This window comes from Grammomys surdaster, unplaced genomic scaffold, assembly GCF_004785775.1.
Source record: "Grammomys surdaster isolate TR1022 unplaced genomic scaffold, NIH_TR_1.0 257, whole genome shotgun sequence".
NCBI lineage: Eukaryota > Metazoa > Chordata > Mammalia > Rodentia > Muridae > Grammomys > Grammomys surdaster.
This window is the reverse complement of record NW_021604698.1, coordinates 2,280,969-2,302,370: the sequence shown is the minus strand read 5'-3', so window position 1 is coordinate 2,302,370 and position 21,402 is coordinate 2,280,969. Positions and strand designations below refer to the sequence as shown.

At 33.5% G+C, this 21,402-nt stretch overlaps 1 protein-coding gene across 1 annotated transcript in view; it reads left to right on the top strand.

Moving 5' to 3' along the window:
- Window positions 1-8,598: 8,598 nt before the first annotated feature.
- Cdh7 (cadherin 7) overlaps window positions 8,599-21,402 on the top strand; it is a 121,186-nt gene continuing 108,382 nt past the window's right edge. Inside the window, exon 1 of the mRNA XM_028775607.1 lies at window positions 8,599-8,808. Within this exon, the coding sequence (XP_028631440.1) occupies window positions 8,599-8,808 (210 nt within the window). The remainder of the gene's footprint in view (window positions 8,809-21,402) is intronic.

Below are 21,402 nucleotides of genomic sequence, written 5' to 3'. Positions count from 1 at the left end.
TGCTTTTTCTTGGATGAAAAGGAAATAGAAAATGTTTTTTTTTGCTTCATTAGAAGGCTTCAAAGCCATATCTTAAATTGAGAATTTTAGAAACTTCTAGAATAGCCAGCATGCATCAGTTAATTCCAAAGGGACAGAAATGCAGACGTTTCTTTCCCGAATAAAGGAGTCTGACTTTCCGTGCTGTGGTAAAGGGGAGCTGAGGACAAACCATGTGACGAAGTCCTGGGTGACCATCTCCCTAGCCTCTAACAAGCAGAGGAGATCTAACTGTGACCAACAGTACAACAGTGCCTCCTCTGGGAATTTGCTGGATCTGCAGAGAAGCCCTCTTGATCACTCCCCCTCCCCCTCCATGTCTTTCTGCAAGACTCCTAAGTGACACAGTTCCCAGGGCCTTTTAATATGCAGATGTCTATGCATACATCCATTTCCTATTACAGTATAGATTTTTTTATTCTTGTAAATTTTATTTCAAGTTATCTTGTAAAGTATTTATTGGAACATGCAGCCTTTTGGAAGTCATGTAAATCACACCTGGCAAAAAGATGTAATACATGGGCAAATTAAAAATTACAACTGGAAAAAACAAGATTTTGTATAAAAATACAATATAAAGAGATAGCCCTGGAAGTACAATACATCCATTTAGTTATTACATAAATAATTCAAGAGGTCTGTGCTTTGTTACTTTGTTTACTTTTTAATTTATACAGGCTTCTTTCCTTCAAAATAAACCATGTGCCTTTTTTCTTTTATATTTCTCTCTCTCAAGATAGGGGTTGTTTCTGTTTCAGTGCAATTAACTACATAATCCACTTAAGGAAGTTTTTTTCCCCATGTTTGATAGCCAGATGCACACTAAAGGCTATGTGATTAATTTCTAGGGCCCCTGACACTATGCTTAAGCCTGTTATCAGTAGGAGATGGTGGTCCATGTTTTTAATGTTGTGTAGACTAGGGAGCTGATGGATTTCATCATGGTCTCATTATGTGAGAAATCTCAAATCACATAAATTCCCAAGGCTCACTAATTGAAATAAAATTTTACACACACACACACACACACACACACACACACATGTATATGTTACACAGGAGTTTCATCAATATTAAACTTACAGAATGTCATGTTAAATAGCATACAACTTCAGTCTAATGTACAGCGGTGTATTACCATGCCAGAGACTGTAGATGGTAAGATTAAATCTAGAATGATAATAATGGCAGATATCTTTAAATATTAGGGTTTAAGTTAACAACACATAAGGTAAAAACTGCCATACTATTTATTTTCACAAACAAAATGTTCCTAATTATTCATTTTATATTCTACAATACTGTTCTAAATTGATGCCCTATTTCTAAAATTCCCAATGGAATTTTGTTCAGTTTTTCTGTAGAAAAGGTTAACTGCCTAGTGTTCTGACTTAGTTTTTGATAATCAAGGTATTTCAGTAGTGAAAATGTAATCTTATTTTTGGATATTGTTCACTCTTTCTATTATTTTTAATACAGTAAAAGTTTCTAGAAAGTAGTTTCCTTAACCCTTTACTTTCATTCTCAAATTCCTGCTTTTCATAGAAGCTATCAAAATGATTTCTTATGTTAAAAATTCCATGTTAGGGTTAAAAAGAACTTTGAAAATGATTACATAATTCTTGCCCATGACAAAGATTGGAAATTCTTAGAATTGTACATAAAAAAGAGACTCATTAACTTAACCAAACAATTCATAGCAAACATTTAAAAATACTCCCTGCATGTGTTTGTCCCAAATACCAAAAGAATTGATCTTTGTGACCTTGGACATTTAATAAGTATTCTGTAGAATTAATTTTTGTGGTTTATGCTACTCATCTGGGGCTTTACCAATATCTTCCAGTATCAAGAACAGCATATTTCTGAGTTCTTCATGATTTTCTCTAGCATGAGCTCTCAGGAAATCCAGTGTTTTATTCCTAGTATCGAAGTGACATTCTCTTAGACTGTTTCATAGCTATTGTCTTTAATAGCTTGGCGTCTAAAGACACAGTTGGAATTGAAATTCATCTTCTTTTCTTAGTCATCACTCAAATGCAGAATTCTGACACTTAGTCATGCATGAGCTGGAAATATTAGAATGTATGTTTTTATTTTAAAATGTATTAAATTTTCTCCATTATAAATAAAGACAAGCAATAATGGGGATGTAATATCCACTATGCAAAGCCAACTAATATTTCTCAATGCAAATTCTTCCTTGAGCTTAAACTACACCAGTTTCTTCTAAGGATTATCTGGAAGGAACTGTGTTCTCTCCCAGACTTTGCCAAAGAACCAGAAGTGAAAGATTGCTCTAATGCATCGTGAGTCTGCACAGTGCCTTCTAGCTACTTCTCTTGTTGCATTTCTGCTTTTAAGCAAGTATGTTGGTTGTCTTTCATAAGAATTGATTTAAAATGTACTGCTTGTTAAAGTGTACTGAAGCTTTGCAGTCATCTTGAACAAAACAGTTTCTTCCCAATAGATCAGAAACAATGATTTTTCACTTGATATTGTTGTTACAACCGTAACTTTGTGTACTGTCATGTATTAATGAGACAACAAAGTACCCAAAGGATTAGTAGTTAGGTTTTGTAGTGTTTGTCAGGCAACTGTTATGGACCATGGTTCTCATGGTCCATTCTACTAATTTCATTAACACCTTCAAATATCATGTCCTACTACAACTTTTCTTAAAAAAAAAATAAAAAAAATAGAAACTATTATTAATTGTGCTGATTTTTACAGTGCCACACTCCTTTTCTTTAAATCAATATTAACTGTTATAATTAACTTGTGTGCTGATAGGAGATCTATTAAATATATCTTAAAGCAATTTCAGAACTGTGCTTGATATAGACTCCAAAGATCAGCAGTTCTTCTTTGCCTAGGGTTTAGTGAAACTCTGGAAGGAAGGGATCTTGTATTGAAATAAAATGCTGCTAATTTAGAGTAGACTTCAATAAATACATTCCAGTGACTACATACTCTAAGCAAGGAAATTTTTTTTTCATATTATTGCCAGGCACACATCACATCTGTTTTGTAAAACATTTAGCACAATGTGCTTTTCTAAAAGCATAGTACTGCTCATCTACATTGCCAGTTAGATGATCTTTTACTTGTTGTGCATATTTATTTTTCTGCCACTGTATCTGTATATAAGCTAGGATAACCTTGAAAGCCCCTGCCTCAGCCTCCTAGGTGCTGGAATCACAAGTAGCATTTCAGTGAATTATTAGGTATGCTTTTAAAACTATTAAAGTTATCTGTTATTGTGCAGGATCTAAATAGAAAATGCTTTACACTGCCTTCCATGTTCATAGTGTGCTAAATTTAATTCGGATGGCGCACACTTCAGGTAATTTGCATCTTTGATGATTGATAATTGATATGCTGAAGCATAAAAACTTGTACTACTTTTGAGGTTAAGGAGAGACCTTAAATCATTGCCTCTGAGTATAAGTGAAACATTTGGTTACACATGAGGCAATCATTTGTTTATTTGTTAAAAGTGGTTTTACATAAATTTCAAGAAAGTCAAGAAAAGTTATAAGAATGAGTTCATCCTGATAAAATTGTATTCTCTAATAAATTTAAATATCTAATAAATAACCTCCTCTTTAATAATTCTTTGCAACTTACGTGAAACTAATGATAGTTGCTGCTGAGGTCATTTTAGTTCAAATAACTGATATTGACTGACCAACGCTCACCATTTTCCATTTTTGCTCTTTACTCCAATACATTTTTACATTTCCTTTCCAAGGCTCTGATGATCTGATTGTTTAGTAAGTTCATTATTCTCATCATAGTACTATTCGTAATATTTTACATAAACAACTCTAGAAAGAGTAAAAGTTATTATAAACAAAATATGTCTTTACTGTAAAGTAGTATAGCAAACAAAGATATCTTTAAAATCTTTCAATATTTTTCTTTCAGATGCACAGTCTTATCACTTATTTCATGTTCCCTTGTAAACATTTTCCTCCTGAGCTCCTGTTTACTCCTTTTCTCAGATGTAAGGAGTTAATTTATTTCCTCCATTACAGTGCTCCAACTCTGACCTTATCCCAAACATGATCACAGTCTGTGTAAATTACATCCATCTTAAATCAAAAAGGTTGTGTATGCTTTTATTGAGCCATCAGTAGAAAAGAGTTTAGCTGTTCAAATTTCTAAAGAATTGACTTATTCAGTTAGTTATTCCACAAGGGGAGGCAGCTCATCCTAGAACCTGGCCACTTCAGTCTCTGCTTATCTCTGACGTATGTATGTTTGCTGACACGTGTTTGTGAAACTCCGATATGAGAGAAGGCCACAGGGAAAATGACAAATCATGAAGAAGCTAAGGCTAAATGTAGCATTCTTGGTTTGAGACACAGATTTATGAGACGATATTGGGCTTACCATGAAATGCTGACACATGCAATTTGTTCTCTGCTTAAAATCAGTCACATGCATAAATTGTTCTGTGGCACCATTATATATATTGCACGAACACAGGGAAAACTGTGTGGAGAAGTTACACAATGTATGATGAAGTTTCATGTTCCGGATATCTCTTTTCGATATCGATATGCAGAAGTAACTCAAGGGTTGCTGTCATTTTATATTTATCTTTTTCAAAATAGACGTTAAGTCATCCTCTTCTTTTGCTTCTCATCCTTCTTCTTGGTGACAGACCACCTCAGGTCACAATTATGGAACTGCTTTACAGCCATTTTTTTTTCTTGAGAATTACATTTGTTTGCAAAGAAGGCAAAGTTTTAGAGAAGATTGTCTGTGAAAGCATAAAACAAAATCAAATACCCAGCTATTCTCTTGCTGTGTAGGGTGTATATTCCTAGCAGAGTCAGCTACCAACAAAAATTATTGGTTAATATGCCATGAAAACACCATGTTCAGATCACAATTATGTGGATACTATTTTCTGACTTTCAAGTAATACTTGAAAAGGCATTACAGATACATTTATTTGCATCACACAACAGAATTCCACTATTCAGTCTTGTACACAAAGCCAATTGAAGTATCCTGGTGTAATAGTTCAGGAAACAATGAAAAATGCAGATAATTTGGTTGAATCTAACACATAATTCAAATGCCACAACAAAGTGCATTAGAATTTATTGCCAAATAAGTTTCATTAATATGTTAGAGATGCCAAATAATTCATACATTTTCTTTTTATGTGGTTAATATTCCACACTCAAGATGAAATATATTAGAATGCAGACATTCTTTAAAGACTTTTCTGAATTTAACCCAGTTCTAGGCTCCACAACTACAAAGTGCATCAAGGTTAATTCTTAAGCCAGCTACTTTTACAACCCTCTATTTAAGTGAGAGAGCACACCATTCTTAGGTATCTTCCCTTGGTTGATATTATCTCAAGAGTCATAATGGGTTCAGCAATTTCCCTCTTCTCTATGTTCTAGTTCCTTTGATCAATCTACAGTATTTTTATATAGACAAGAAAGAATCTTCTAGAGTCAATGAGTACCTGGAACAGGGCTTGTTACAGAGCTCACTCTGCATCACAAGTAGGCCGAGAGCTTCCTTTGCAATCTGATTTCTTTTTAAAGTTCACAAATTCTTCATCTTTAATTATTAGCAATTAGGAGTTTTATCACAGGTTTACAATAAAGCTGGCAGTACGATTCTTATGTAATTCTTAAAAGCCTAAAAGTAAGAATTGGGGAAAAATATCCCAGGCTATATAAAGATATTTGTTTCAGCTTGTTCATTTTGTACATAGAAAGAATAAAATTCGAGAGGGATCCAAAGTTGTATAGCAAGACTACAATGATTTTGTCCCCATTAGTATTATGGCCTACTTTTCCAACATCAGGGGATATCCTCATACCATTAAGGGATATATGAACTTAAATCAACTTCAATTTCAATCCAGCAAATACTGTAGAGCCTAATATCCATGTGTCTGTTTTTGATTAATGAGTATATGTTACTTGGCATTGAATCTGCCTACTTAGAACGCTTTCTTTTAGAGTAAAAGGTATCTCAAAAGTTTAACTATTGGTAACATTGGAATAAAAAAATAACATCAGTTTACTAACCAATTTTATTTCCAGATAATGTTTCAAACACACAAAAAATTACTATAACAATAACTGTAATGGCCATATGTAATCCCCTTTATATATGCCAAGATCCATTTTTAGCATCTTATAACTTGAACTGTTAACCCTGCCAGGAGGATACTATTGCTACTGTAATTGTCACTGTGATTGGCTAAGGGTTTTGACACTCTTGGAGATTTCTTAGTTTCTTGTAACTCTTCTTATCCAAGATCATGGAGTTTAGAATCACAATCTCACTTATGGATATTTATTTGAATGGGAACATGAAAATGCTTTGCCAGTACGTACTTGGACTAAACACCCACCCATTTTTTAAATTTGAAAAATAATTTGATCTTTATTTCCTTTAAAAGTTGGATATATTTTCACACTGAAACAATGTCACAAAGTTGCTCATGTATAACACGACCTATGTAATGCGATTCTATTTTTATCTATTTTTTGAAGGTGTTTCTTTAAAGACAACAGAGGAGAGAAACTGGAACTCTCCCTTGATGTGTTTTTATTTGACTACTTTGACCAAAACATCCCTCCTGGTACCCAGAAATGCAGTTAGTTGCTTGGTGCAGGAGGGGCAGATCTTGCTTTATTTTTGCTTAGCCACTCTTTCTGCACTTATGTATTTCCTAGACTCTTCGGTCTAATCCACTATTTTGAAACACACATTAGATCACAGAGTAGTTTTAATTTACTCAGCTGCAGATTAGTCTTCCTATCTGTGGTTTAGTACCTTAATTCACCTACCTCTCTGTCCTATACTGGTCTTCATATCACTTTGCCATTGGTCACTATATTTGGGAATCTTTAATTCATAACCGGCTATAGGTACTAAAGTTTATTAGAGTCATTTCATTCTCATGGGTAGCAGTATACTTTATTTAATAAATAGTGAATCACTCTGAAACGCACTTTGGAATATCTAAACTTTATAGACACGTGTTTTAAAGGTATATGATAATTTTCCCAGGACTAAACATCCCTAGGATTTGTTTCTTCTTCCACTATGTGAACTGATTTACATTCTCAAGAAATTTAGATAGTTCTATGTTCACATTTCATCTTTGTATGCTATTTTTCTGAAAATTTTATATGTTTAAATTATTTATCTGTTGATTTGTCTGTTTTTTCTTTCAGAGTACATTGTTACAAAATGAAAAATAAAATACCTTTTAAGGATAATTCCGTTTCTGCTTTAATATGGATTTATGTTATTGGTATTTTATCTATACCACACACACACACAGAGAGAGAGAGAGAGAGAGAGAGAGAGAGAGAGAGAGAGAGAGAGAGGGATTCATCCTATTGATGACTACTTAGAGAATGTAAATTAATTCACACAGTCCAACATAATGATTTAAGTGAGAATATTGTCTTCTTATCCCTCTGTGCTTTGTGGGTGTATAAGGTGTTTGTTATAACTGATTTTCTTTCCCTTGCATAATCAGGATGCTGTGCCTGCAGTAATAGAGACCCGAGTAAGGACTTTTCCCATGCTGTCCCTGAAGCATCACCTGGTTACAAGCTGAAAATCAATAAGATTCTCAAATATAGTGTTTTTTCACCTATCGAGCGTTATGAGTCAGTTCTTTAGCTACAGTAAGGCCCTACTAGGTAGAAGTTTTATTGCAGAGTATTTAATAAAGATTTATGGAATAGCAAGAGACTGCAGGAAACTAATACACCAACCATGTTCCAGTGCAAATGAGAATAAATTTGAATAGTAGAAAAATGTCAATCACTGAGCTTTACAGATAATCACAGTCACATTCGAACACATCAAAACAAGTGTTGGTCTGTGTCTCAGTATCATTCAATCAGTCGGTTGTGAGTCACCTCAAACTTTATTTCCCTTTACAGTTTCACTGGAAAGTTTTAAAATAGCACATATCCATCTGCTAAACACCCAGGTTTGAGATGTTTGCCTTTCACATCCTAATATAATGAATACAACTAACTGTAAGATGTATAAAAAGGATAACTTTAAAATAATGTTTACAATGGGGTTATACATTAATGTAGAAGAAATCATGTGATGCTATGTTCCTAGAAGAAGATGAAAATTGTACTGTGGAATGAAAATAATTCTTCAAAAAGGGAACAATTATGTAATTTATACATGTGGCTACTATTATTATAATTTCATATGTTTCAATATTAATATTTTAATGCTTATCCAAACACTCTTTCTGGAAGTTTAGTATTCTCAGTAACTGAAATCTTAGCGAGATTACATGTTCTGATTTCTGACTTGAGCTCTCCTCTCTGTTCTAGGAACCTATTACGCCATTCCTTGGCAACGGCTACTCAGCACTGGTGACCTCTTCCAGCCCAACACTCTACAAATTATTATCTCTGGACTCCCAGCTGACACACTGCCGGAGGCAAGAGCTACGAAGCCAACTAGAACTGTGCCTTTTCTCTTGTCAAAGTTTTTTTCTTACACAGGAAAAAGGAAGAAAAAAAAAAGATGAAGTTGGGCAAAGTGGAGTTGTGTCATTTTCTACAGCTTATAGCTCTCTTCCTGTGCTTCTCTGGAATGAGTCAAGCTGAGCTGCCAAAGTCCAGATCCAAGCCATACTTCCAGTCAGGAAGGTCCCGGACCAAGCGCAGCTGGGTTTGGAATCAGTTCTTCGTGCTGGAAGAGTACATGGGTTCAGATCCCCTCTATGTAGGGAAGGTAGGGTATTTGGCCTTTTAAAGTTACAAATGGGTACTGTAAATGTCTGTAGTTCACTGGAGTGCTGCTAACTTTGTATTTGGGGATAAAAGAACAAAGTTTTCCTCTCTGAAAAGATTTATAGTGCTTCTGTCAATAATTACTCTGTAGGTGAGACAGTGAAGCCTAAGTTAAGGAGTGATGTTCTTTTGAAAAAGATCTTAGTGGGAGTTTATCACTATTAAAACGTGCTGCTGAATCTTACTACCACAATTAGAACAAGATGACACAGTATGAATGAAGCGATATGATTCTTTCACCAGCTGCTGTTGAATGATTTTGTCTGTGGATAATTGGACATGAGTATCATTATAACATTTTCATACGTGTATACTATAAATTTTGACCATACTCAAAGCCACACCTAATACCGCCAGGAAATCGACTTTGCCTTTTTCCACTGATACACTAATCTGCCATCTGATCTCTTAAATTTTGTTTACTTTGGTTTGTTTATTTTTTAATGATTCAATAAGTTTCATCAGCGTTTCTTATAAGAAATTGTATGAGAAGTGGTAGAGTTAGTTATAAGAATATCCTCAAGTTATCAAAGTCTGTGCTATGGGATGACAACATTTATTCCTCTAGAAGCAAATTTTACAGTTGACTCCCTAGTGGGTAGTTTCATGATACTGTGTAAATATATCTAAATTATGAATACTTCATTATGCTTAACATTACAAATTGCAACATGAAATATTTAGACCTCATGGCTTCAGTTATAAACAGCCCAAACCCAATTGCTTAGTTAACTTTTTTTTCATAGAACTTGTTTTATTGTTTCTTTTGGTTTTGATTTTTTTCACTTTTTTCTTTTTGCTTTTGAAAATGTACTTTTGTAAACTAGGCATATGATGATCAGTTCATGGTGTATGTATCTGGTGGTATGGGGTAAGCAAATATAGATTTTATTTGTATGTGTAAATACCTGGATATGAAACATTGCTTTAACAACTCACTAACATAAAGGCTATGTCAAGAGAGCAAGGCCTGATGCTTACTGTTCTCTGACCTCATTCCCAGGACATAGGCTTTTCAAAGTGTTGTGATGTCCTAAATTTCCTAGTTTACTACTAAACGAATGGGGAAAAGATCAGTAAGTAAATTATACAGCTGTTTGTCTTTCTTTACTCTGTCCAGTTTGAAGTGTCTATTCCTCATAAAATATAGCAGGGCTTCCTGATATATTTGCTTAGAAATCAGGATTTATTTTTTTATTTCAGAGATCAAAAAAGGAAATTTAGTAGTTTATATAGGTTATTTTTCACATGAATAAGTTAAAAAATTTGAAAAAATTTTAATGAATAGCTACATTGTTCAAGGTAATATTTTTAGTATTTATTATTACTTTCTTGTAATATTTAGGTAACAAATTGATCCTGTTTGGGAAAAGAAAGATATAAACTAGTTAATATGTTCAAGGATCAGGGACCTGCATTTTCCTGAAGTAAAGTAACATGTAAATATCAAGAAATGTAATATTTATATTTATTTTACAGTCATTATCTTATATAACTCCTATGATCATTTATTTTATATGTGCCAAAATTTCAGTCATTTCATCTTAATTTGTTTCTTTGTAGAAAATGATGGAGGTAAAGTCACGTGTCACAAAACACTAATGTGAATTTGATCCCTAAGACTCACATAGTAGAAAAAAAAAAAACTAAACCTTGAAAGTGGTCCTCAGACTACTGCTCATGTATGCATCATAGAATGGGCTCCTAATTATTAAATAATACATTGGAGGTTTTATTAAATATGAAAATATTAATTATAATTCAAAGTTTTGACTAAGAATCTATTATTCTACATTATTTAACTTTTGAATTAAGCTTGCTTTAGTCTTTTCTTGATCGTGACATTCAAATAATTCACAAACAGCATGTATCGCCCATAAGTATATTTTGCGACCATGTGCACAGTTTTAAAAAGAGTAAAAACATTTCCATTAACTTGATAAAAACTGAGTTCTTTATAAACATGTTGGAATTTTTAAATTCAACAAAATTATGAAATATTACTCTTAATATTCTATATCATAGTAATTCAGAATAGAAGTAACTCTAAACATTACAAAAATGTGTGCCTTGGGTTACTTACTCTGAAATTTGTATTAAGTTATTGGATAATATTGTGTTCACGTTTTAAGGCAAATAGTACAATTTCTAGACATTGCTGAGCATATCTTTAATCCCAGTTGTGAAGTAGAATAGACTGAGAAGTTCAAGAATTGAAGGCCAGCCTGGGCTACTTTGTACCCTGTATCACAGAGAAAGTATGTATGTGGTTGCACTTGGCTGTGTGTATGTATGTGTGTGTGTGTGTGTGTGTGTGTGTGTGTGTGTGCGCGCGCATTGCAGAGTCAGAAGTAACAACATATATTATTGAACATTTAAGTAAGTCTGTGTATTTCTCTTGCACGATATGATACGTATTGAAAGGTGCCCATGGAAGTGTTCCCAATGAAGACAGAAAATGAGTTCAAGAAACATGCCCTTGACTACAGTACAAGAAAGAAAAATAAAAATCTAATAACTTGGCCCCTTGATCGAGTGAGTGATTTATATTCCAGGGCAAAAAAATATTAGGCCTCATAGAAGCAATTTGTATGTTTTAGTACAGAGGGAACACAGAACATCAATGTTATATATTCTGTACAGACGAGCAAAAATTTGAACCTTTGTGGGGTTAGTGATCTGAAGTAGCAAAATGAAAAAAAAAAGCAACAACAACAAAAACAACTTTAAACTCATTATTTTCCCTCGGTTCTATAACAATTAATGTAAGTCCTTTTGTTTGCTTAGCTAAGGTATGTAATGACTGTGGTCAGATGTGTTTGGAGGACAGAGAACTACATATAGTAGACAGAGATTTAGAAGATAAGTAAGCAGATGATTATAAAAGAAAACAAAGGAACCTAGCAGATAATTTTCAAAGACATATGTCAAAGTCTCTACCATGTTAGAGAGCTGGCCACACACTCTATCAACAAAGAATATGAAGAAAACCTAGGTTTGTAGATATTTTAGAAGAAATTTAGGTGACTTTGATAAACATCTTGGCTTTAATGGGTCACATAATCTAGATACATAGTATCTCAGATTGACAAGCTCTGATGTTTATTCTCCCAGTTAATTCAGCTTGTGTTATATGAGGTAAATTGCCTGGTGTCCTTAATTTTTTTGCTTCCGTGCTTCTAAAATAGAAATACTGACATCTACTGTTTATTTTTACTACATAGCAAATGATATAAAATATTAGGAGAGCTACTGAGATGTCTCCGAGGTTAAGAACATATGTTTCCTGCATCCAAGTAGGACAGTTTAAAATTTTCTGGTACCATGGCACCGCATCAGTGTATACAAACCTCCCCAAATACATACACCTTCGTGTAAGTTCAATTGTTTTTAAATAACTTTAATTATTATTAGTCTGGATATTCAATACAATAATAATTTAATATTTTGACTTTGTCACATTATATATAATAATAGTTATTGAGACTCTGTATCAAATGTTTTATTAGTGATTCCCTACATGAAAGTAGCTACCGATTTATATACTGAATAACGTTTGTACTTATTTTGAATGTTCAGAATAATGGTCTGTTTGAACTGAGCTTAGAAATGGAAAAATAATTCCTGTAATTTCTTTTAGAATTTAAATTCTAAGGCTGTGATAATACCACAGGACTCCAAAAATGAATTCAATAACTATATGAAAAATAAGTTTGTCATTAAGATTCCCCAATTTGCCTACACGGACTGGACAGCAAGCTACAAGTATCTTTATGTGTATGGCTCTGCAGCCCTGGAATGGGAATTTGAATTCAGGTCCTAGTGGACAAGTCAAGCACTTTACTTCCCTGGACTGAACTGGTTTCAGATAAGATAAATTTACCATAATTGATACCTTTCCCTGCTTTTTATGATGGAAATCCATAAATTAGTGATACTAAATGCACATAGAATTAAAGAAAAAGTATTTTTTTAGTGATTGGGTTCTGTTTAGTGTAGGAGTTTTTATTAGAGGAAATGAAGAGAGGGGCTTTGTTGTTGTTGTTGTTGTTGTTGTTGCTGGGCTGCATATCAGAGTGGATTGTGTGATTACATTGCTATAGGTTTACACCTCAGTCTTTTCCTTATCTTGGTATTTCTCACTAAACTGTCTAACAAAATAAAAATTGTCTACAAAAGCACCAAGACTCTGTTCTAGGTATTAAATGGTTTTCATCTTTCCTAACTGTAATGGGCTGCCAGCCGATGGCTGCGCCCGAGGCCATTACTTTCACAGAAATATGTGCTTTCTGCATCTTCCACAGTCTGCTTGCCTCATTGTTAACATCACTCTAGCCTTTTATGCTACTCCCCTTTCTTCCATAACCATTCAGGGAGAATTTATACCTATTACCCAGTAGAATCAAATAAGTAGAAGTGTAGTGTTCCTGACTCACATTCCTTTAAATTGAAAGTGTTGGTGAAAATTCCCTACACACTTCCTTCATTACACACCAGCACATCCTTTTCCTCAAGCTTCTGTGTCTCCAGACACTGTGGCTGTGCTCATTGCTGCAGAAATTTTATCAGGAAAACAAATTACATTAATGGGATGAATTCCAAATTATATTCCTTTGAGATTTTGTTAGACACACAAAAGGAGAGTAACAAACTCAAATTATTAATTACTTGGGAAAAGCATATCTTTGTAGTTGAATATATATATTGATTCTAGCATACAACATATAAATCAAAAAAGAACTGTCCTTGAAACACATTTGCTGCCTATAGTCAGATTGAAACGTAAGAGGAAAAACTGGTGTTTTGATGTTATTTTTATTGATGTTCTTGCTATTGTAGAAATGAATAGGAGTTGGTTTTCTTGCGAATTCTATAACTGTTTAGTTGGCTAGAAGGCTCTTTTTTTTCTAAATTCTTAAATTTCTGATCGATGTCTGGATTTCTCGGTGGTTTCAAAAGAATTTGGACATGGATCAGCTCTGTGGGAAACAAATAATTTCGTGTTTTAATAAATACTTCCAAGCAGTTAGTTTTTGCTTGTAATAATCAATTATCACAATAAGAAATTAAATTAATTTTCTCTGTGTGAAATCAATAATAGAAAATTTGTATTTGGTATTTTTTTTCTCAACACAGAAGTAGAATATATCAGAATATGATAGAGAAAATGCAGAAACTTGCAATTATTCAAGTTAATTTTCCCATGTTCCCTGTTTTATTAACTTATAAATGAAAATGACAAACCTCAAAGATTTTATAGGAGTGTATAAAACTAAAAGCTGGAGGACTTGGGGACCGTTCAGTGGTCTTTGGGTTGCAGACAACCCCATAGTTATGGATGCAAGTTTCAAAAGATGCTCAAAATGAAGTAACAAACGTTCTTCCTTTCACGCCTGTTTGTCCTGAGTGACAAAGCAGCAAAATGGACAAGGAGCAGCAAAATTGAAGAATATAAGATAGTATTCTCTTGCTGTTTTTGAATACTGTGTTTATATTGAGGTTGTACGTATAGGAGATAAAAGGTATTAACTAACATGATGATTAGGTCCCTATGTAAAGTCAACTGTCATTATTTTGATCTGTTCTGATATGGTTACCCTATTGACATGGAGCCATTGAGTTCACTGCTTTTTTTCTGGGCCACTAAGATAATTACAATATTAAATAATAATAAACCAGACACGAGATTTTGAATTAAACCTATGCAGAAAAGTCCAGTAAAGACAATTTACGTCCCTAACATTTTCACAAAGAAAACCATGATATTTTAAGCCATATTTTTATTGCCTGAGACACTGTCTTCACAAAACATTCAACACTGTGTTCTGCTAAATATCTTTCAGGAGTTGGTAAGCATGGCATCTGCTTCTTCTTTTTTCCTACTATTTCTATCATTTCTTCCTCAAATAAGTATGACAGCTCTACTTTGAAGGGATACTGTGCTCCCCGTGCTTAATTGAAGAGCTAAGTCTAAAGATTTTTTTAATAGAATGTACCAGTGGATTTATAAGAAAAACAGGTGACCAAAAGATAAGAGAGAACAGTGAAATTTAAGGTTAAACCTTAGCAGTGGAGAAGGACAAAACCAGAACTGCTGACTCAGGGATCTTTGAACAAATGATTGAATGAGGATCCATACCTCTGTGAATTGCTTTATATTTTATATAGATTCTTCAAACCAAGGCAAAATGGGGTAAGCAACTTATCTCATTCAAATTAGAGTAAAGTATTCCAAAACTCGAACGCTGGGAATCTTTATCAAGCAAGATGATAAAGCTGTAGTTTTCTTATTATTTTGAACATGTCATTGAAACAATTAGGTTTTATTTGTTTATCTGTCAGATAAAGATACATATTATAACAATTTTGAAGATATTTTAAGCATAAGGATAAATTGCCTAAATTGAGTTTCTCCAAAAGTTAGTATGCTTAGTGAGTGTTAAAAATACTCAAACTAGGAACATTTACTAACCTAGTTGTGTTCAAATGTTGTGTTAATAAATTGATTTCTTGGTGGGGATAAAGCAAGTATCAATCTTTTTCTTTTGCCCTATGCCCTAAATCTTTTCCAACCTGGGATAATTTGTAACTTTAAGGGTATTTTCAGTTTGATTTATGTTTTGCAGTAGTAGCAGTAGCAGCAGGAGCAGCAGCAGCAGCAGCAGCAGCGTGTGTGTGTGTCTATGTGTGTATTTGTATCTATGTTCTATGTCCATGTTTTAATGTGGCTGCACACAGAAGCCAGAGGTGTATTTCTACATCATTTTTAGTTGTTCTTCACTTGAGGTTTTAAGAACAGTACTATATATGAACCTGGGACTCACCAGCTAAGTCTTGCTGGCTAATGAGCTTCAGGGATCCTCTTGCTTCTTCTTGCCTCCTTTTTGCTGGGATTAGAGGTTTGGGACACCGTAAATGGAATTCATATGGGTTTTGAGGACTCAAACTCAGGTCCTTGTGCTTCTATCACTTACACTCTATAGACTGAGTTATATCCCTAGTTCTTGTTCTAATTAATAAATACATATATTTTATTAAACATCTTTATATAATGTATTGTGATCAGAGGTTTTTCTCCTCCTCCTAGATCCTTCCCACCCACTGAACTCCATTCTTTTGAAACCCCCATCTTCAGAAAATAAGCAAGAAAGCAAATAAATCAGAAAAAAAATTTTAAAGCACCAGAAATCTACACTTATAAACATAAAGAATGGGTTGTGAGAGGAATGAGGAAAAGGTGAATGGAATATGAGAGAAAGAGAGATCTAAAATTCAGAAAAGTACAAAATTCTAAAGTGCTATATATTATATACTGTATACAAGCAAAAGATCAAAGAATTTTTAAAAGCCCCGATTAAGATAGAGTCAACCAAAAATACCATAGAGCCATAGACTTCATTTTGAGGATAGTTCTCCATTTTTTGGCATGAGGTCTACCCTTGGGCATGTGGATAATATACCCAGGACAAATCTATTAGAGAAATTTAATATTTCTTTTACAAGCCAATGTCAAGAATGGTTAGGAATGAAAGTTCATGTCCACTTTAACACCTTAGTAGTGTTGGGACAATGACTGGGTTTAACATTGCTATATTCATTTTGAATAATGTGTGAGAATATCTCCCAATGCAGACCACCCTCATGTCTCTTTGCAGTGAATATAAAGATGGGTATATACTTGTCAATGATATCAATTATCATATCAGGAGGCTTACCTGGTCAGCTGACTCGTTGACTTGACTGCTTGGTTAAAGTAGTCTATGATAGTTTCCTTTATTGGAAAACAACATAAAAGATAATCTATTGAAATTTAAAATTTTAAAAATGTTTAAAAATTTTTTAAACCAATGTAACTCTTTTATATCATATACAGACTAGAATAAATACTGCAGTAGTAATAAAGACACAAATGGTATTTATTGTGGTTTCATTGCCCATTATCAGGATACACAGTTTGTTCATCTGAACTGTGGGAAAAATTTAAATTCACAATGCTGTTAACAAAGTCACTAATTTTGTAGTAATAATTTTATATTGGGAAAGGACTTGAGGACATCTGGGTTACAATAAATCTGTGAAATCATATTCTTTTTATTATTTATTTATTTATTTCTACTTTTTTTTTTACATTCCAGATTTTATTTCCCTCAAGATCCACCCTCCAACATTCCATACCTCCTCCCTGCCCTCCTGTGTCCATGAGTATTTCCCAACCCCCAACCCTCTACTAGACCTTAAAACTCCCTGGGGCCTCCATTCTCTTCAGAGTTAGATGCACCTTCTCTGCTTGAACCCACACCCAGCAGTCCTCTGCTGTATATGTGTTGGGGGCCTATATCATCTGGTATATGCTGCTAGTTGGTTATCCTATGTCTGAGATCTCAGGGTTCCATGTTAACTGAGACTGCTGGTCCTCCTACAGGGTCGCCCTCCTCCTCATCTTCTTCCAGCTTTTCCCTAATTCAACCACAAGGGTCAGCAGCTTCTGTTCTTTGGTTGGGTTAAAATATCTGCATCTGACTCTTTCAACTGCTTCTTTGGTCTTACAGAGTGCAGTCATGATATGTTCCTTTCTGTGAGTGTTCCATAGCGTCAGTAATAGTGTCAGGCCTTGGGCCTCCCCTTGAGCTAGGTCCCAATTTGAGCCTGTCGCTGGACTTTCTTTTCCTCAGACTCTTTCTCCGTTTCCATCCTTGCAGTTCTTTCAGTCAGGAACAATTACATGTCAGAGTTTTATATTCTTTATAATCTTAAGCATCACCAACATTTTAGAATGATCTTAAGTTAAAACATCTCCTTCAACATTATTACATAAAAAATAAAAAGAATTTTGTCATAGTAAGCTTAATTTACAAATATGTAACCAATATAGCTATACATAAAGCATTGTTTCAGAAAATAATAAGCATTTAGAATTCAAAAATAAAGTAAACATTGAAAAATCTCATAGCTTATATTTTAATATAAAAATATGTATATAATTAATCATTGTTGAAAACACAAAAATTGACAGTTTCTTCAAATGACTCTTTTTAGAGCTATGATAATCAATAATAAGCATACCTTCATAATGCCTTGAGTTATGTTACATAGGAGTTAATAGTTATGTGGAAAAATTAAAATAGATAAAAATACACATTAATTAAGGGAAGCAGGAATAGAAATTACAGTGATCTTTGAGAAGAACTAGAATGATTGCCTCATGCTTTAAAGGAATAATGTCCTTATTTTTAACTTTTTCAAGCACTGTAAATTAACAACAGTCATATTTATGAACTTCAGTATCACACCAGTTTCCTTAACCAGCTATAACAAAATATTAGAGCACACCATTTGAACAATAGTGATAAGTGTTTTGTGTAATCTATATAGTTCTGGAGGCTAGAAGGATGGACAGTATAGCGGTAGAGCCACTGGCTGGAATGACTTGTTTCCTAACCTATAGACAGTCATCTTTTCTCTGCATCTCAGAAGGTACAAATAGAGAACTGCTGATTTTTATGAGGCTACACATGCTACAGGTTATGGTGTCAGTTTTATGGACTCATTCAGTTTTTGCTACTTCCTCCAACCATTCTAAGGTATTATGAATATCATTTTGCTATGTATATGTATAACATGTGTATCTACAATAGAATCTTTTGGGAGTACATTATTAAGCATAGGAATTTTTCAAATAAGTCACAAATCAAATTTTCTAAATCTAGTTCATTTAAAAATAGAGTTTTTATAATATTTGACAGTAGTCCACTAATTTGGCCCTTTATACTTACAAGTAAAACATTCATAGCTTGATCCAAACCTTGGTATTAATAATTTTAAAAAGCCCATTAGATTTGTAGTAAGTATATAGACTATTTATTTAGCTTTATCTTATAAACAATGTATCTTACAACTATTTACAAAGCAAGTAAATTATGTTAGCATTCATAATTATCTAGAGAAGACTTACACTATATTCAGAACATTTGTAAGTTAAATGCAACTATGGAAGACTTAAGCATCTGTAGATTTGGGGATCTATGGAGAAATTTGTCAAATTCTTTCTAAATATTTTTTAATTAAAATACAAGTATTTTACATATCATGGGGCCAGCATCATAGTTTGTTTTTGGCTGTGGCAAACTGGAACTTCTCAGAGCATTTTTGAAATGTATTGATAAAATTGTTTCATGGAGTGATTTAAACTCATCAGATTTGTTTCAGTGAGAACAGGTGTCTAGCCAAGAGCTAGAGAAGCATCTTCTGACCTGTTGCCAAACAAAGGCAAAATGCAGAATCAAAATTTATGTATGATGAAACAGTTTGGTGAGGCAATCTACATTTCTAGTTCAACTAGATTTCTTGTCTTCTGAAAATGACTGCAGAATGGTAATTTTTCAAGACGTGGCTGTTTTACTAGAATTGTAATTAAAGCAACATGATTAACACCATCTCAGCAAGTTTTGTATACAAACACTACAATTAGCTGATAAGAATGCCTCCCTTTAAATGTTTGCTGATGTCCTTAGTTAAAATGCTGACATGTTTTTAAGGTACTTAGCCAAAATCACACAAACAAAATTTGGCCAACACATACATAATGTTCAACAGATGTGTGTGTCTGAAAGATTTGTGATGATCACTGGTTGAATTAGTCAAACCATGCTCAAATTAGATTTTTCTGATTTGTGACTCATTTAAGTGTCCACATTGAAGCCAAATCTGTAGGGAAAAATTACATATTTTGCAGTTGGTTCTCTAGAACGAAGTATAAATAACATAAAAACTGCCATTTTCTTTCCCATAACATATCCAAAAATCTCAGTTCTCAGTTGCACAACTTTCTTATTCCTAACATAGTTTATGTAATTTTCAGAACAGAATCATAACAGAGCAGCTACATCTTGCTTATTCAAGAGAATAGAGGTCCAGACACTGAGATTTAATTTACACATATACCAGTACATAAATCCTAAAAAGGGCTACAATTCTTATCAATCAAATATGAGTTTTAAAGACATCATAGATGACTGCATTCTGGCTTTAGCTAATGTGGGATCATTTTCAAAGTGAAACCATATGTAGAGTCTATAAGGAAATATCGATATGAAAGTAATAAATATGTTTGCATAGACGAACTTGAAATTGTGCTTGTTCTGAGGATAGTATGAAATGTTGGGATATGTGGTAAGGTTTGTTGACAGTAAACATTAGAGGCTGCTACAGAGGATAATCTGGAATATGTTTGATCATTGTAACACCTAAGAGTAGATACTTACTTGTGATGGAAGAGCTATGGTCAGTAAATTTGGTAGATGAGTTTATGGTATAATGGTGTGAAACAAGACTCTTTTCCCATTGATGAGAACGTTTGTGGTAAGCATGAGTACAGTTCATAATAGAAAATGTAAGTGAATAAGGGCTATAGGATTTTCTAAGAGTAGAGTTCACTATGCCTCAGACAGAAATAATTATTTTACAGTGTATGTATCTGATTGAAATTTGTATGTCAATAATTCACATCATATGCATATAGTATATATTAATATACATTACCATATGCACCATTTTCAGGGCTATGTGATCTGTGGTTGTTAATTTGTTCTGCCGCTTCCAAGTATAATTCCAAGTGAATAGCCTGGTTCCCCTTTTCGTCATTTATAAAATAGATACAGTAATGCTCACTTCATAGGACACATTAAGTTAAACAATGAAGCTGCCAAAACAGAAATTTTGTGTTACTTCTTGAAGTAAGAGATTGTGTGTTTCACATGTCTAGGCTCCATTCATCCTCCTCAACTAGAACTTATTGCACCAGGAACACACAAAAACCTGAGATTCCATGCGTATTGCTGGGAGGAAAGATTAAGCTTTATACAAATTCTGGTTTCTAAGAATTAGATTTAAAATGTCCAAAGGCAATGATTTGGTACTGATCCAAATTTAAATGCTTGTGAAAATTAACTCTTGTTCTCAAGCATTTTATGTGTGACTTAATTTTGAGAAGTGTCTTCAAACATAGCTGTGATTGATTCTTGATTCTTGAAAATATGGCAAACTGACCAAGTTCCACACAGTTTTTTATATTCTGTATGCGGTTCACATATGTGCATCAAGATTTTTACTGGTGTTGAAACTTGATGTGAATTATCTCCTTCTTATAACACATTTGAGCTATGATTATCTTAGTTGTTTTGTTATTTTATTATAACAATCCTTTCATATATATAATAACACAAGTAATAATGAATTATGGCATTCATGTATAGAAATAACATCCAAGGAATGTGATAGTATGAATATATATATATATATATATATATATATATATATATATATATATATAGTCACATTCTAGCTATAAAAGCTAAACTGAATCTCTTCAAAACCTTTCCTTAGAAATATCATTCATTTTCATAGTACTCTAGCGTCTTCTCACCCATTATTGTCTCTGAAAACCACATAAGATTCTGCTGGCTTATCTCTACATTTCTCTCAGGTCTTTCAGCCTTCTTTGTCTGTGCAAGAAGTTAAAATAACCTTTCTTAAGAGA